At 40.7% G+C, this 16858-nt stretch overlaps 1 protein-coding gene across 2 annotated transcripts; it reads right to left on the reverse strand.

Moving 5' to 3' along the window:
- Nucleotides 1–5210: 5210 nt before the first annotated feature.
- On the reverse strand, nt 5211–16055 carry MRPL39 (mitochondrial ribosomal protein L39). Of its 2 annotated transcripts, none has more exons than XM_072844603.1 (10): nt 15916–16055; nt 15221–15427; nt 14744–14883; nt 14156–14255; nt 13450–13517; nt 12004–12116; nt 8763–8828; nt 7370–7523; nt 6407–6454; nt 5211–5341 (listed from the first exon to the last, which is right to left on the reverse strand). In XM_072844603.1, exons 1-10 carry the CDS (start codon nt 15965–15967, stop codon nt 5255–5257), a joined length of 1035 nt encoding a protein of 344 aa, XP_072700704.1. In that variant the 5' UTR covers nt 15968–16055; the 3' UTR covers nt 5211–5254. The 2 variants fall into 2 exon arrangements, with proteins under 2 accessions (XP_072700704.1, XP_072700712.1); XM_072844611.1 differs by lacking the exon at nt 15916–16055 and adding an exon at nt 15516–15869.
- Nucleotides 16056–16858: the final 803 nt, after the last annotated feature.

Below are 16858 nucleotides of genomic sequence, written 5' to 3' on the forward strand. Positions count from 1 at the left end.
CATTTGAGGCAAAGTTTGGCAGTATCAGTTCTCTTACTGAAGCCAAGGTGGTCCCCAAGCCCCTAGGAGCAGGGGAATCCCAGGCTTGGATGTCACTGCTGCTTGTCTTCTCCATGGTGCAGTTCCCAGAGAACTGGCAGCAAGCCTGACACTGCCCTGATGTGGCTGCAGTACTTACGGAGCACCTAGCTGCTTGACTGACATCGAAAGCCAATTTTAAAGCTAAAATATCTGTGAAATGCAGAAATCTGGAGATGTTGTTGAGATTGTCTCCACAACTTAAATTCCCCCATGGGGTGTACAGATAAAAGTGAAGTATTAATTAAATTATTATATTTAATATGTCAATTGTGCTCACAAAAGGAAGATGTTACTTGATATTTTCCTTGGTTCCTCATTGCATTCAAAGATGTCTCATTTACTGCACAGCACCCCAAGCTTGCAACCAGTAAGAGATTTTTTCTCTTCTTCAAAGGCTTTAATTAAGACCAAAGCAGCGTACCTGGAGTACAGTACCATCCTCAGTGCTTGTGAATGACACAGTACTGAAACAATGACCAGCTGTGACTTCCTTACTATCCCCACCTTTCCACTCCCCAGCCTGGACTTCCCATTTCTAACCTATATGGACACATGTCAATAGAGGTATATTAAGGAAGAAAACGGGTCTTGCCACTCAGCATTCTGATTCATAGTCATGCTATAAAAGTCAAATGGATGTTCCCTTACATTTTCTCTTTAAAATGTAAGTTGAGTGACCTGCAAACTTAAGAAATAAATAGCAGATATAAATATGGTCATTAGACCATTTATATGTATTTTTTCTGCATAGCTGATTCCCCAGAAAAGCAGGCATATTAAGTTGTAGATATTATAATAGCAGTTATTAAAAAAATAGGTTTTCTTTTTACTCTGAAAAAATGTTAATGCTGTCCATGACTGGGGTTAAATCTTGTGAAAGACCACAGCATGATAGCATTACCATTTTCAGATGGTTGGTGTTCTTCAAGAAACATCCACTGCCAACTCTTCCCATCGAACGCCTCTGAGTTCCTGTGTCTGGATTCCTTAAAAAACTAATAAAATAAATGTAGCTGCATTAGCAAGTTCACTGGCTTCAAATATAACAAAGTATTGCGATAAGCTGAGTGGTATAGCATTAGATAAGTTACCAAAGAGCAGTAAGAGATTACTTCTTGACAGAGGTTAAAATAGAAAGGGAAGCTCATTCTGGCTGCTGTCATAAAAGGACTCAACAACTACTGATGACTGAGCGTTTTCATCACTTGCATGTGTTCAATTTCCCAGGGAAGAGTTTCACTTCCTTGGTAAGAAAAAAATAACTCTCTCTTGACATTGAATTCCTTCTGTTATGAAGGAAGTCAGACTAGATCGTAATTGCCTTTTCTGTCTCCAAATCCATGATAACATGGATTACAGAACATTTCTTTGGAAAAAATACCTCACTTGGTCAGATAATATGTATATACAAAGCTGGAACTGACTCAGCTCAACCTTCCTACTGCCACCTCTTAGGACCAAGACACCATGTAGCTTTAATCTTGGTATGGAGTTTCCTTTTTGGTTAAAACCAATAAATAAAAAGGAAGGCTCAAGAGTCCTAAGCTCAGAGCAAAATTTCTGCAATTTGGAAAAGTTTCAACTCTCTTTCAAACAAGAGGTAGAAGGGGGAACAACTTGAATGTGAGAAGCCATGGAGCTACTACTGAGATGTGCAACAAGGAAGAAGGCTTCAGTTCCTGCCATTTCCCTTGTAATCGCAGAATCATAGAATGGTTTGGGTTGGAAGGGACCTTTACAGATCATCTAGTCCACTCCCCATGCCTTGGGTAGAGACATCTTTCACTAGATCAGGTTGCTCAAAGTCCTATCCAACTTGCCCTTAAACACTTCTAGGGTTGGGGTATCCACAACTTCTCTGGGCAACCTGTTCCACTGCCTCACCTCCTCCATCATAAAAAAAAGTCTTCCTTATTTATTCCTTATCAGAAGTTGGCCAGTGTTGTCTTCTGCTCATGTATGTCGGCCTAAACCACCCCACCCTCCCCTTTCTGCATCATCTGTCTTGCAGTATGGCATCTCCCTAGATTCTTCCTTACCTTTAACCAACTCTGCATTTCTTTTACTGGATCGATACAGTAAAAACTGCCTCTTTAAAACTGAAAAGCAATTTAATAAAAATGAGAGGTAACCAAGGAGGGGACTTGGCTTAATCTTGTAGTCTCTTTAATCCCTGTGATGTCTGGGATCTATAGCATTCAGTATAGAGAAATAACAGTATCTACTTTCCTGTCTCTTTGAACTGACCTACAGTGGTCTCTTTTGGCTACTTCCAATGGAGATAAAATATAGAAATAGTAAAATACAGAAACAGCCCTGAGCTCAAGGACCAGATCTCCCTGTTGCTCTGTGGCTGCCACGAGCACTGTTTCCATTTGTTCTCATGCTCGTCCAAGAAATGTTCAGGACTTTTTTTGTAGTAGTGGCATCACTTCATACAGATTGGTTAGGGAGTACTCAGAGTACCATATGATTCATCCCCCAAAGATGTTTCCTCCTGCAAGAGTGGCTCTGAATCCCTCTGTGGCAGAATAGGAAATTGAATCTACATCCCCTACTTCTTTGGAAGGTGCTGTCACCACCATACTGCTCGCAAGAGAGAAGTGGACACTACCTTCTATTACCCGATTCTCTTTTAACTGCTACTGTCTTCTGCGAGATTCTGGTGCTTTTCAAATATGTCCTCCAGCTCCATCTCTCCCAAAGGAAGACCTGCCTTCTGGAGCCCACGTAAGCTAGCACGTAAGCCCATGTGAGCTAGCACCAAGTTCTGCAGAAGTTTGAGCTTCCACCTTTTTACACATAGACCTCCGGGGAAGGGGGGGAAGTTTAATCTCGTGTAAACTTCAGCTGGCAACCCTCAATAGCATTTTCGGTAACGTAGTTCTGCTCTCACAAAAGTCCCTTCCATGGGGACTCACCCATGTCCCCGTGGGGCCGCTCTCTTGCCCCTCTCCTCCCCGAGCCACTGCTCCCACCTAGCGGTACGAGCTCTGCGGGTTCCCCGGGCTCTGCTGTAAATTCCCCTGCCAGTCCCGCACCCACTTGTCACAGACCCAGTAAAGGTCAGGAAAGGGAAATTCCCTCTCCAGAGTTTTCAGCCCAGCTACATGCCTTTCAAATCACTTCTTACGCTGAGCGCTATAAAAGCTGGATTATGCCCCCCCCAAAAAAAAAAAAAAGCTTTGAAACATGAAATTCCTGTTAAAGTTAACAAATTTCCTCAGGGGAAGCAGCAGTCTCACCTTCCTCTGCAGGTAGTGGAATCCAGGAGGAATTCTGAACTGGATTCCCAAAATACAGAGCAGACTGCGTGGGTTGGTGAGGTAACTGGTTTAAGACTCAAAACAGGACACCTAGATCAGTTCCCACTTGCATAATTTCAGCGTGGTCTTGGGTTAACCAGAGATAGCAGGTACCTCCAAAAAACCCAGAAAATTTTGTGTTCCTCAAGGCAGGAACCAGTGCCTGCTTTTTCAGTAGCACCAGAGCAACAGGTCCAAAGCCAAAGTAAACTCTGGAAGGCTAGGTTTAAAAGAAGCACAAATACTTAAGTTCGGAGCAAAGATCATTTATAGTCTTAAGAAAATACATAGAACGTGTGTGTGTATTTTTAAGGTAAACCTTGAACCAAGAATCTTATTTTAAAAACACAGGCATCCAATACCATTATAAAAAGTCCTCTGCAACATTAATCCGGGGGGGGGGGGGGGGGGGGGAATAATCAGTTTTTCAAGTAGTCTGAGAAGGCATGGGCTCTACCGTAAAGATCTACTATATTTAGCAGGAAACTAAACCAGAGGTCATAGACTGTTAGCATATTGGCGGACTTCAAATTTCATTGTACGCCAGTAAATCTGAATAGCTAAAGATTGCACTAAGCACAGAAATACATAGGAGCAAATACATTTTGGTCTGAGCAAACATAAGGTCTGAGCAAACACAGACCTTAAGCAGATTTCTGCAATTTCACCAAAAGCTACTTTTACCGCTTGCATTTCTTCTTCTGTGCTCTGACACATTCAGCATTTACTTACTTATTTAGTTCGATTAAGCTAGGTAAGATTCCCTTACCTAAACGCATTTTGCTGAACTGCTGCCCTGCTCTTACAAAACTGTAGTGTCAACTGATTAGAAAGCAAGTGATGCAGTTAATGGTAAAAATAGTAATTGGGATAAAATTCAGAGAAAATATTTGCACTTCAAATAGTAATAAAAATCTCTTCGAATATAATGGGAACGGCTCTGATGAGCTAGGGATGAAAATCCAAAATGTCAGAAAACATTATCTAACAAAAACCCCTTGTGAAATTTAATTGAAGTCACCATATTTAAATATCAAAGAATGAAAATGCATAATAAATCTTACTACACTGGGGATGCAAGTAATAGATCATTTTCCAGGATAGTACCAGGAATGTAGTCTTCGACTGCACTTGTACAGCAAAAAAACATTAAACTCAAAGAACTTTCCAGCTTTTACATTCTGCTATTTTTGTATTAATAAAGCACTGGCAATTACACAGTTATCTACTGAATGGAGTCTTTTGAACCGGAAACATAACAGAGTATCTAATTTCAATTCTGACAGGCCATAAAAATGAGTAAAATAATAATCTTTTGTAACACTTTATGGGCTTCTGAAAAGACGCTTTTTTTTCCTTTCTCTTTTTTTTTTTTTTAAAGATACTATTTGTCTTAACTTTCTATTGCAGTAAGCAAAGAACTCAGTGGAATTTCATCAGGAAGTACCAGCAAGAAACAAACACATCAGGTCAGAAATTAGAAAGAAATACTTTCTTCATGGAAGACCAAACAAGGGGTCTTGAAATTGTATCAAGATAAAGGGGATGGCCCTTCCAGCTGCCAGGTCAACTACAGTCTGTAGGCCAAACTGCACTAATCACAGAGGACAACATCTGGACACATACAATTGTTGTTAAGGACAAGGGTAACTTGCAAGATGAGTTATCACAAATAAAACATTACCTTTTTTTCCTCTTTTTTTTTTTTAAAGTGACATTCAAGTGGACTGAAATGTCTGATACTGGCTTTATATCTATCCGTGATTTAGGTTCACAGAATTCAAATTAATTAGCCAATAAATTTTTATATGCAGAACAAATAAGTCATGTAAAAATACAAATTTTATTATGTACATTTAGAGGTTAATTTAAATTGATACAGTTTTTCCTTCTTCAGTTCCATCTTTTGCCTCATGACATTCTGCTGCTGCTTCCAAATATTTTTCTTCAGTGACCTGCAGAAACACAACAATTCTCTTATATTTTTAAACATGATTTAATTCTCCTTGATCCCGGAAATCCTCCCCTCATACTGTCATTGTACCAAGAAAGGACAGCCTACAAAGACAATTATCGTCTCAAAAATTAAACAACCTGAATTACAAGCATCTTCAAACTAATTTCATAGAAAAACATCATGGGTTAGGCTCTGAGCACATCCTTGGCTAACAAGTTTCAGTAGACATACAGCACTTTTTTCCTCTCTTGCCACATAAGTAAGTAAAATATTTGATCTGAAGTCTCCAAAACATCTGCTGTTAAATTCTTATGAAGATTTCCCACGTTTAAGCACACCTTGAAAGTGAGTCTTTGGTTATAAGCAGCTTATGATATTTTATCATTTCAATTATCTTAAAAACTTGCCTTTTGCATTTATTCAGTCATTGTAAAGCTTCTCTTGATAAGTACATTTCAACTTTGAAACACTGGTTGTTTAACAGAAGCAAGTTTACAAGAAACTCATCTTGCATGTAGGTTTTAAACAGGCAAAACATAAACTAGTGCATTTATGCAGCTTACTGAAATAGCGTTCCCTTTTATCTCCAGTAACTTCCACCTAGGTTCGCCCAATGGTATTAGGTTTTATCCCTGCATTTACTTGTAAAAACATAATCGTATATGTTCTCTCAAAACCTGTGGCAGAAACTAGTTACTACCTAAAATCTAGGTATGTGTAAATACATTATTCCAATTTTCAGTTTTCTTACTTCATGTTCACGATTAATACAGGAAAAAATAATTTTAAATTTTACACACATGTGATACCAACATTAATTCTAGATATGAATTTGAAAAATACTAACATAGTTTAAAGTTATAATTAACAACAGCTCAGAGATGTGCATCTGATGTCCATCTGAAAGGTCAGATGTGCATCTGATCTTTCTTCACCTGTGAACATTTCCATTCCTAAAGATATGTTCTTCAAGATATTACCCATCTCTAATCATCCAAATTCTACTCTATCACAGCATATCTTTATATTTGGTAAGCTGTACTTCACCACTAAGGAGACTTACCAGCCTCTTCGATCTTTCCAGCAGTTTGTGCCACACGGTGTGGTGAGCCTGTATTAAATGTCATTAAATGATGTTACTGGTGGCCAAAAAAAAAAAAATATTCTCATAGAATAGATTCTGATAAGTGTATAGAAATGATGGTGCAAAACCATAACAATCCCTAATTCAGATGTTACAGGTTATGATTTCAGTGTCCAATTTGCCCATGTTCCTTTGGGGAACTTGAATAAATGTCTGCTGATCACATCCATTCATTGTGTGGAATCATTGAGGGGGTAATGAGCAAAAATGGGAATTAAAATCTTATGACGAGGAAGGGTACATAGAGGTGAAGTGAGGAACCCAGCGCCCACTTTTCCCTTGAAAACTTCCCCAACTGAAACAACGGCACACATGCTAGACCACAGGTCAAAATCATAGAAGTCAAAAGAAATGGGAAGAAAGACTCCTGCCTCCACCTATAGTTCTGCAAAGCCTTTGTTTAAGACTGATTAGTGCTAGGACATTTTTTGTTACTGTTGCTAAGTTTTACTTTGGTGTCATGGAAGACTTTGAAATGGTACCCTTTATCACAAGTATAAATTCAAAGTCCTGCTCTTTCCTGAATCTGAATAAACACTGTCAGCAGCCTCAATTTCAAAAGATTAGCATGTACAACTAAGGCAAGGTGAATGAAATATCCATGCAGAAATTGCACAACTGAAACAACACTTTCAGTACTGAAAAATAACATCAAGGGCCCTCTGATGCAAACTTTTCTAGTTCTGATTTCACATCCACAATAGTTTCAGGAAAACGAACCCCAAATATCCAACATAGTCATCATCATGGGCCTTCCTTTTCTGCTACTGTTCTCACCTCTGAATTACGTTCAGCTACCAGCACAGCATATAATAAAGAACAGGAAGTAAGCCAAATGCCCTAACTTAACGAAAGAAAACCTGTACAAAATGGAGTAGTTACCTTCAAATGGATTGGCAGGGACACACCCTGGAACCTCCTTATCAATTCAGATTGGTTAGTCTGAAGATTATGGGCTGCCGTTATCTCATACTGGAAACAGAAACTTGTCCTTGGAATATGAGGGCCTTCACTAACATCTACAAAGTCACCAAACCTGATGGGAGCAAAAAAAACCTCTGTGTCAAATATATTCAGAGAGAAGTACAAGCCTATTTGTTTTTATTTTTGATTAGCAAATTCCTATCTACAGAACAGATGAAGGAAAATCCACATAAATCCCAAAACAAATCTAAACAAATCCTCAGTTCAGCATTTCTAGGTTTCCTGAAGTGAAAGTACAAGTCATACAATTTCCTAAAATGAATTTATGAAATTTAAACCTCAAGTCTAGAAAGAGGATCCTAGGTTTAACAAATCTTTGAAGCCATGTTGGCTTTAAAAGTGGGGTAACTGTCATTCACCAGAAAAAGATTTGTCTCCAAGATCACACATTTTCCACAGTACAGTGTTTACAACCTGCACAGGTATTTCCCTTTCAGGTCTTGGAAAACTGCAAATCAATTAAGAAAAGTGAGAGACAAAGAGATGTACAGCAAAAGAACGCTCAGAACAAACCTCTCCCAGAAATCAGTAGGTAATCCCATTTTCCTTCTTATTGAGCAAACTAGAGAGTGGGAGGAAGGAGGAACAACAGACACAAGCAACATTGTTCTAAAATTTCAAGAACCATCACTGCAAAGACCTCTGTTCCTTTAGAGAGAGGTGGACTCCAAAATAAAATGCAGAACAATTCAGACATCTAGAAAACTGAACATCCTACACTAGCCTAAGCTAGTCACAAATTCTTTTATATGCCTGAGTTACAATACAAGCTTCCTGCCTCCAGCCTAAGAACTCTGTATCTTACACTGTATCCCAGGAGCCAGCTCCATTCTCATCTCCACCACTACAAGGCAGTAGCTTGCCAGTTAGGAAGATCTTGACAACTTTGGAAGAAAAATCCACTATACAATGCTAACTCTTGTTTTCAAACAAGTATTTGGTTTGTATTTTATTTAACCTGTCAAGCTCTAGAGAATTATTTAGATTTTATGTAAAAGCATTTAAAGCAGTAAGACTTCTCTGGCACCTACCACCTTTAACATAACAAGAAATAGAAATGTAGCGAGGTCCGCCAAGTGTTAAGTATCACAAAACAATGGTTGTATTAAAAAAAAAACAAAAACACATCCAAACAACAATTTAAGGCAGACTACAGACAGCAATGAATACAAGTGATTTCTAAATTGAAAAACATCACAAGTAACTTACTCTTCTCGCTTGCAGATGGTACTTGCAATACAATCAAATCTTTCAGTGAATCATTACAGAATGACAGTTCAGTTTTGCTCACCTATGTAACGTTACAATTCCTTCCATATTCTGAGAAGCTTTTCGTTCTATCATCTCCATTTTGTATCTGAAGAAGACAAAAAAAAGATTTAAAAAATCCTGACCTTTAACACCTAGTTCTTATAAGAATACTTATAAGATCAATTTAAGGAGCATTCTTAAAAATCATGCTCGTATTTATGTGAGCTTTGAAACAGGTTTAAATTCTTAATTTTATATGACAACATGTATTGGCATGTTTCATAAAGCATGCCATACAGACCTGTTAGTCTAATCTCAGTTCCTGGAAAAATTATGGACAAGATTATACTGAGTACTATCAAAAGGCATTTAAAGAATAATGCAATCATCAGGCACAGTCAACAAGGGTTCACAAAGGGAAAGTCCTGTTTAACTAATTTGATACCCTTCTATGTGACGTGGTTTAGCCCCAGCTGGCAACCAAGCACTACACAGCCACTCGCTCACCCTCCTCCCACCCTCCGGCGGGATGGGGGAGAGAATCTGAAGAGCAAAAGTAAGAACACTCATGAGTTGAGATAAGAACAGTAAATAAAATAAATAAATAAAATAATTATGATAATAATAATAATAATAATAATAATTTTAAAAAAATGTAATGAAACAGAAAACAACAAGAGAACGAGAGAGACGAACAAAACCCAGGGAAAAAAAACAAGTGACACAACCGCTCACCACAAACCGAATGACGCCCAGCCTGTCCCCGAGCAGCAATCGCTGCCCCCAACCAACTCCCCCCCAGTTTATATACTGAGCATGACATCATATGGTATGGAATAGCCCTTTGGCCAGTTTGGGTCAGCTGTCCTGGCCCTGTCTGTCCCCTCTCAGCCTCTTGTGCACCTGGCAGAGCATGGGAAGCTGAAAAGTCCTTGACTAGTGTAAGCATTACTTAGCAACAACTAAAACAGCAGTGTGTTATCAACATTATTCTCATACGAAATCCAAAACACAGCACTATACCAGCTACTAGGAAGAAAATTAACTCTATCCCAGCTGAAACCAGGACACTATGATAAGGTCACCTGCCTAGTGGATGAAGGGAAGGCAGTGGATGTAGTTTTTCTGGATTTTAGTTAAGGCTTTTGATACTGTCCCTCACAGCAACCTTCTGGACAAGTTGTCCAACTGTTGGATGAGCAGCTTCACGGTGCGCTGGGTGAAGAACTGGCTAATGGCAGAGCTCAACGGGTTGTAGCGAATGGGGCTACATCTGGCTGGCCACCAGGGATGTTCCTCAGGGTTCAATTCTAGGGCCAGTTCTGTTCCATATATTTATCAATGATCTAGATGCAGGAGTTGAATGCACCATCAGTAAGTTTGCTGATGATACCAAACTGGGAGGTGCTGTTGACTCTCTTGGACAAGAAGCCTTGCAGAGGGATCTAGATAGATTGGAGCATTGGGCTATGATTAATGAGATGAAATTTAACAAGTCAAAACACCAGATTCTGCACCTAGGACGGAGTAATGCCGGGCACAAGTATAAATTGGGAGAGGAGTGGCTGGAGAGCAGCCCTGCAGAAAGGGATCTGGGGGTGCTGGGCGACAGCAGGCTCAATATGAGCCAGCAGTGTGCCCTGGCAGCCAAGAGGGCAAACCACATCCTGGGGTGCATCAAACACAGTATAACCAGCCAGTCAAAAGAGGTGATTATCCTGCTGTATTCAGCGTTGGTGCAGCCTCACCTGGAGTACTGTGTGCAGTTCTGGGCCCCACAATTTAAGAAGGACGTGAAGGTCCTTGAATGCATCCAGAGGATGGCAACAAAGCTGATGAAAGGGCTGGAAGGAATGCCCTATGAGAAGCAGCTCAGGACTTTGGGCTTGTCCCATTTGGAGAAAAGGAGGCCGAGGGGCGACCTCACTGCTCCCTACAGCTTCCTGAGGAGGGGAAGTGGAGAGGGAGGTGCTGATCTCTTCTCCTGGTATCCTGTGGCAGAATGCATGGGAATGGTTCAAAGCTGCGCCAGGGGAGGTTTAGACTGGACATTAGGAAGCATTTATTTACCGAGAGGGTGATCAAACACTGGAACAGGCTTCCTAGAGAGGTGGTCAATCCCACTAGCCTGTCAGTGTTTAAGAGGCATTTGGACAATGCCCTTAACAACATGCTTTAACTTGGTCAGCCCTGAAGTAGTCAGGCAGTTGGACTAGATGATCGTTGTAGGGCCCTTCCAACTATTTCGTCTATTCTAGTCTATTCTATTCTAAGTATATGTTATAGGAAGGCCATGCTCTCTCAGCAGAGTTTTATTCAGAAAGATAAAATGAACCTACTACTTCAAATAAAAGTAAGAGTTTTTCAAGTCACATGTAAGGCTAGAAGACACTATCAGATCATCTAAACTGCCTTTATGCAATGTGTGGTCCTCAACAGCTGGTCATCTGCAAGACAGCAAAGTGTTGTCTGCTCTTTCTACAAACACACAAATACACAATGTCTAAAGCTATTATGAAAAGTCAGCTCCCACCTACTGTCAATGCTTGCCAGCCAACATAGCGAAGAGGTGCTAGTCCATATGTCACGTTAATATCACCTTCATTATTAAACTAAAAAACTAGTTATTTTTGCTACTTTAGCTTTAGCATTATTTTATTTTGGTTCACAAAATTATAAATTATTTATCATTTCCCCCCACCTCTCTCCAACTGACAAAAAGCTGTGGACCAGAGAATTTTTCTCCCAAAACATTGCTTAAGCGTTTTTTTCAGCGGAGAAGGCTGGAATGTTTTGAACAAGCCTTCTTTTATAGCACAGGCCAGAGTATTTTACTCATTTCCCCCCTGCAGAGCTCAAAAACTGCATTTCATCAAATCTTCATTTGAAGATACCAAGATATGAAAAATCTACATTTCTTTGAATATGAAAGGCTTTCAGCAAAGGCTGAGAGTAACTAGCATGCCAAGTCTAACCACCAGAGCTTCAATTTAAAAGTAGGGAAATCTTGAAGCTCACTATTAAACTAAGAAGTCTACAGTCTTTCCATTTGTCACAAAACTACTTCCAGCAAGGGTGCCTGGTGTTGGCCTCTGAAGAGAGCATTAAAAATTACGTAAGGTAGTGTGACAAAGAGAATGGAGGCATGTTCATTCAGAGTAGTGGAAGAAGTACCTTCTCACTTCACCCGTCACATCTTATTTCAGATTTACAAAAACAAGCAGAGATTTAAATTAATGTCTAATTGCCTTTCTAAAAGAAAGGCAAATTCAGACACTTACCTGTTATGTTGAAACATTTCACGTGCTACTTTTGCTTCAACATGCAGTGTTTCAAATGGCAGGTCTTTATCAATTAGCTTTCTGGCATCCCTTGTAAGAGAATGCAAGTTGTCCTAAAAAGCAGTTGATAAATATATAACTGTCACCACTGTTTTACAGCTGTACTGAATAGACAAAGCATAGGAAATACTAAATATCAGTCAAAACAATAAGGATCATCTACTACAAATCCTAAATATAAGAATATTGCTGTAGGATTGTAACTCTTACTATTTATCTGCAATAGATTGCTACATATAATCACTGTTTGAATGGACTGGTTCAATGCCCAGTGAAATCAATAGGCATTTATCCATCAGAAACTATACATATTAAATGGAGTTAAACTTCTCAGGTTTTCCCAACATGATATATACACATACAGTCTTGCTACTGTTAAATATTCATCTGTGTATCCTGTTTCCCAGAGTCGTGATACCACTTATAAATGACCTCTATTCTGATGGAATCAAAAGAAAAAACTACTGAATAATTAGACTGATCCCCTTGGTCATATTCATATTTGTCAATATTCATACTCATATTTGTCAATAAATAAGAAATTGTTATTAGGAGAAGTGACATTATAAATGTAATTTAGGAAAACATTTCAAACTAAGCTACTTCAACTACAAGATCACATTGAAGAAAAATTCTGCATTGTACCACCATTGCTTCGTTAGCCATACACACCTTTGCTAATATTTGGGCATGAGAACAAGAATAGGCACCAGACGAGTAAAACACTCATGACCATACCAGTTACCAAACAGTTATGAGACTTAAAGGTTTTAGATGATTAGATTTACCGAAGAGCATAAAATATAAGCAAGCTATTAAGGAAAGCTTCATCTGAATGTGCTTATGGTTCTTTTACAACAATAAACTGATTATGCTGTAAACCACTAGGTGAAAATACACATATTACACACATTTTTCTTTTCAGAGGGCTCTATTCACACAAAGGCTATAGGGCTATGGTTGCATCTACATTACCAGGCAAGAGTGGCTGAGTAGGAGCAGATATGTAGGAGTAGGAGCAGTACAAAGATGGCACTGAGGTCCCAACAGCCACGCCAACTATTTTGGGAACTGTGTTTCAGACTAGAGCTACTCTAGCCCCATACACTTAAAACCTGTAAGTATTTGGAGGACAGCTCTAGGTTTAGTTTCATCTGAAAGGAACCCAGTTTGTGTGCTCTGAGACCACTCTGCCATGAAAGCCACTATGTGGTAAATGTGGAGATTAGTTTCCAAAGAGTACTCCTGACCTAAAAGAAAATACTAGCACAGATATACCCTACGAAAAGAAAAAAAATTTGCTGCCCCCTCTCCCCCATTAGAAAAGAACCACTGGACAGGGATGCAAGCTTTGTAACTTTTTGAGGAAGAAGTTATTGTGCTTACGTTTGTCGGTTTCCAGTCATTCAGTCTATTGTCCAAAATTACATCATAACAGAAAGCTCCAGAGATCACTGCAATTCCAATTCCAAAGAGAAAAATATTCATGTTTGTAACAAAGTATTATTGCCATAATACACATTTATAAATATATCAAAATGAATGAGAAGAACAACAAAATGATCTCAAGAAATCATCATAAAATATAAATTTTCAGCTGTGAATATATACTCAAATGGCAGATTAAACCTGTATCAGGTCACAGATGAGCAAAGTTGTTACTAACCCTGTTTGTACTTCAATAATCTTCCAACTCGATGTATACATCATAATTTTTAGTAGCTCAAGTGCTCACAAGGTTATGTAGTTATTAGGGCAAATTTCACAGAAACACATCATGTCTTCTAAATACCTTACTCATGTAACTTCACAATAAGAAGGTTATGTCCTCAGATTATTAACTTAACCTATGAAATCCCAAGTGGTCTGAAACCCAGTTGCCACAGACCAATTTTCTGTACTTTGATAACAAAATTGTTTTCAGTGTGATTGCTGTAAATTAAAGGCTACAACGACAGCATGGAATACACAAATCAATGCTAAGTCCCTTCCATTACTGGAAAAGAAGCCTCTGATTTTGTTGGTAACATTATCAGACATCACTTAAGAAGCAGCAAAAGACAAGATGATGAGTATAGAACACTTATATCACCTGGCACTTCTGGAGCTTTAATTAGATTCACTGAGTACTCATCTTTGAACGCCCGCTTTAACACACATGCCATGATCATGGCACAGGAACGCCAATAGGCCTATAAAGAGAATTTCAAAACACAGATTTATTACCTCGAAGCTAACAACCCATACCAGATGAACATCAGCTATTTATTCCAAAAGAACACCAACATTTAACTGAATTAGGCACAAACCTAGCTGTCAACCCAAGCATTACTTTCTTTAGTATTTAAACTTCTATTTGGAGATTATTATCCATACAGAATCAATCAAAAAAGTCAAAACTGCACTTAAAATGCAAGCCAGATGTTTCCCTGGAGACACTTAAATCTGAAATCATAGAACAATACAACAATATAGGTTGAAAGGGATGCCCTCACATCATCTAGCCCACACCCTAGTCCAACTAACGATAACCATGATGTGCCAACCAACTATTAAAAATAACTGAACTTTCACGACAACAAAGTTCAAGAAAGCAGACAGACGTGGAACTGAAAGGGGCATAACAGAATCAAGTGGTCATAATCAGGCTCACCTGCAATGGGATAAGATACAGACTTACCTTGTTTACTTCCTCTGGATCTTCATCTTTGAAAGTAAGGAACTGAATTTCACATGATTTGGTCAAGGGTCTATACATATCCCACGCTTCACCATCCACAAGAGCTAGAACAGATTTCCTGCAATGCCATTCACTTAAGTCTAAAGAAAATTTAAAAGTATTACACAGTTATTAACCATACTCCTCAGAGTCAGCAGTTTAGACCCCTGCAATTGTAACAACAAACTGCAAGTTTCGTTTTTGTAAATGACTTGGAAGAATGATCCTCCAAAAATTAACTCAGCTTCTGCTGATGTATTTTAGTACAAATGTATTTTAAACATAAGAACTACAAATATTCTGAATGCATGTCTGTTACCTTGGTTATTAAAATGTCAGTAATATTAACATTTCAAATTTGGATGACAAGTACTTCAATTGGCAGTACAATTTCCATCACCAGTGGCACAACATTAGCTTAAGAGTCCATCCACTTACGCATGGCACAATTGTATGGAGTAGACAAAGCTTTGTTCATTACAAACACACTGCCAGGGTGAGATTTCCCAGTGTATTTTACTTCGATTTTCTCAATTCGTGGATACAGAGATAACTGTCTCTCTTTCTCTTTGGTAAAGAGCTCATTACGCATCTGAATCACTTCATCTGATGTCAGTCGAGAAACAGTCGGCGTAAAGATGAACCCTGGTAAAAGGAATAATCTAAAATAAGCAATAAGGAGTTTTTAAAGCCTCTTTATAAGATGTTTGTTTCTACAGAAAGGAAGACATGCCACTGCTCTGCTAATCCATGTGCCTGTCTCAGTATGTATAAGGTGAACACTTCAGCAGCTCTTACTGCCCGTCCATTCTCGGTCAGCGCCTGCATGAAGTCACAACAGAAAACTCTGAAGCAACGAAAGCTTAATGACGTTCTCTGGCTCCAAAGGCTCTTCCCTCAGACAGGCTCCTGCGGACCGGGCCCGCTCTGTGCCACCTCACCCGCGCCTGCCTCGTCCCTACGGCCGCCGCGCCCCGGCCGGCGCCCACAGCGGCCTCCTCAACCCGGCGGCCCGGGGGCCCGAGCCGCCCCAAGCCGGGCCCCTCAAGGCACCGGCGCAGGACAAGCCCGCAACCAGCCCGGCGCCCCGCTGCGCCCGCACACGCCCCCGCGCCCGAACCGCCGCCACTCACGGCGCCCCTCCCGCCCGTCCCGCAGGCAGCGGGCGGCCCAGCGCGCCGCCATGCTCCGGCCCAGTCCCGCCGCCCCGGTGCAGCCTCCCCCGGCTCCGCCGGAAACAGCGGCGCCGGCAGTGCCGTTCCGCCCGTTGCACCTCCCGCGGCCGCCAGGCGGCGCCGCGGGGCCCGGGCCGGGGCCGCGTCGAGGCGCAGCGCGGGGCCTGCGGGGCGGCGGCGGCTCGGGGCGGGGCGGGGCGGGAGGAACGGCCGGTGGCCGCCCGCAGCGCAGCGGGGAGCTGGCCCGCCTCGCCCTCAGCCCTTACCTCTCTCTTCAGAGGTCCCATTATGTATATATTAGCTCTGCTACCCTGCGGGTGTAACGCATAGCCCCTCTGCCCTCCCTTTGCCTCGACAGGCCTCATTTTGCCAGGCAGTAAGGTCATCCCCGAAACCAGCAGCTTTTGGATGGCCTTGAGGTGTATATTCAGCCATCTCGTATTAAGGATCGTTGATATGTAGCACTGGGCTTACAGCATGAACATTAACAGCTGGGTGGCCGGTGGGAAGGGTTTTTGGTGCCCGGCTCCCGGCTGTGGCAGGGCCGCGGGCAGGCCCGTGTGGCTGCAGCTCCTCACGGCCAGCTCCCCTGCGCCATCACTGGCCTCCCTACTTCCCCAAAAGATTGAAGCCAAGCACAGACTAGCTACTGCCCAGGTAAAAAAAAACATGGCTTGTGTCAAATTTTTTTTAAATTTGTGAAATAACTCGGATTGTGTTTCAATGCTTTACAATTTAGCTGATGGTGGTCTTCAGCCCAGTCCCCAATTGGCAAAGATAGAACAACAGCCATGAAGAATGCCAATGCCAAACAGTTACACTGAATTAGTGTCATTAAGAGCTAAAGGATGTAATTAGACTCAGCATCAAAAAAAAAAAAAAGTGTTCATACTGGCAAAGG

This window comes from Ciconia boyciana, chromosome 1 (assembly GCF_034638445.1).
Source record: "Ciconia boyciana chromosome 1, ASM3463844v1, whole genome shotgun sequence".
NCBI classification, from domain to species: Eukaryota; Metazoa; Chordata; class Aves; order Ciconiiformes; family Ciconiidae; genus Ciconia; species Ciconia boyciana.

Excerpts from the sequence above, each read along its gene's own strand:
- MRPL39 (XM_072844603.1), bottom strand. The coding sequence starts at position 15,967 with ATGGCGGCGCGCTGGGCCGCCCGCTGCCTGCGGGACGGGCGGGAGGGG. Across the intron at positions 14,256-14,743 it reads ATCCAGAGGAAGTAAACAAG|GCCTATTGGCGTTCCTGTGC; the intron begins GTAAGTCTGTAT and ends TTCTCTTTATAG. Across the intron at positions 5,342-6,406 it reads TGGAAAGATCGAAGAGGCTG|GTCACTGAAGAAAAATATTT; the intron begins GTAAGTCTCCTT and ends GTGTTTCTGCAG.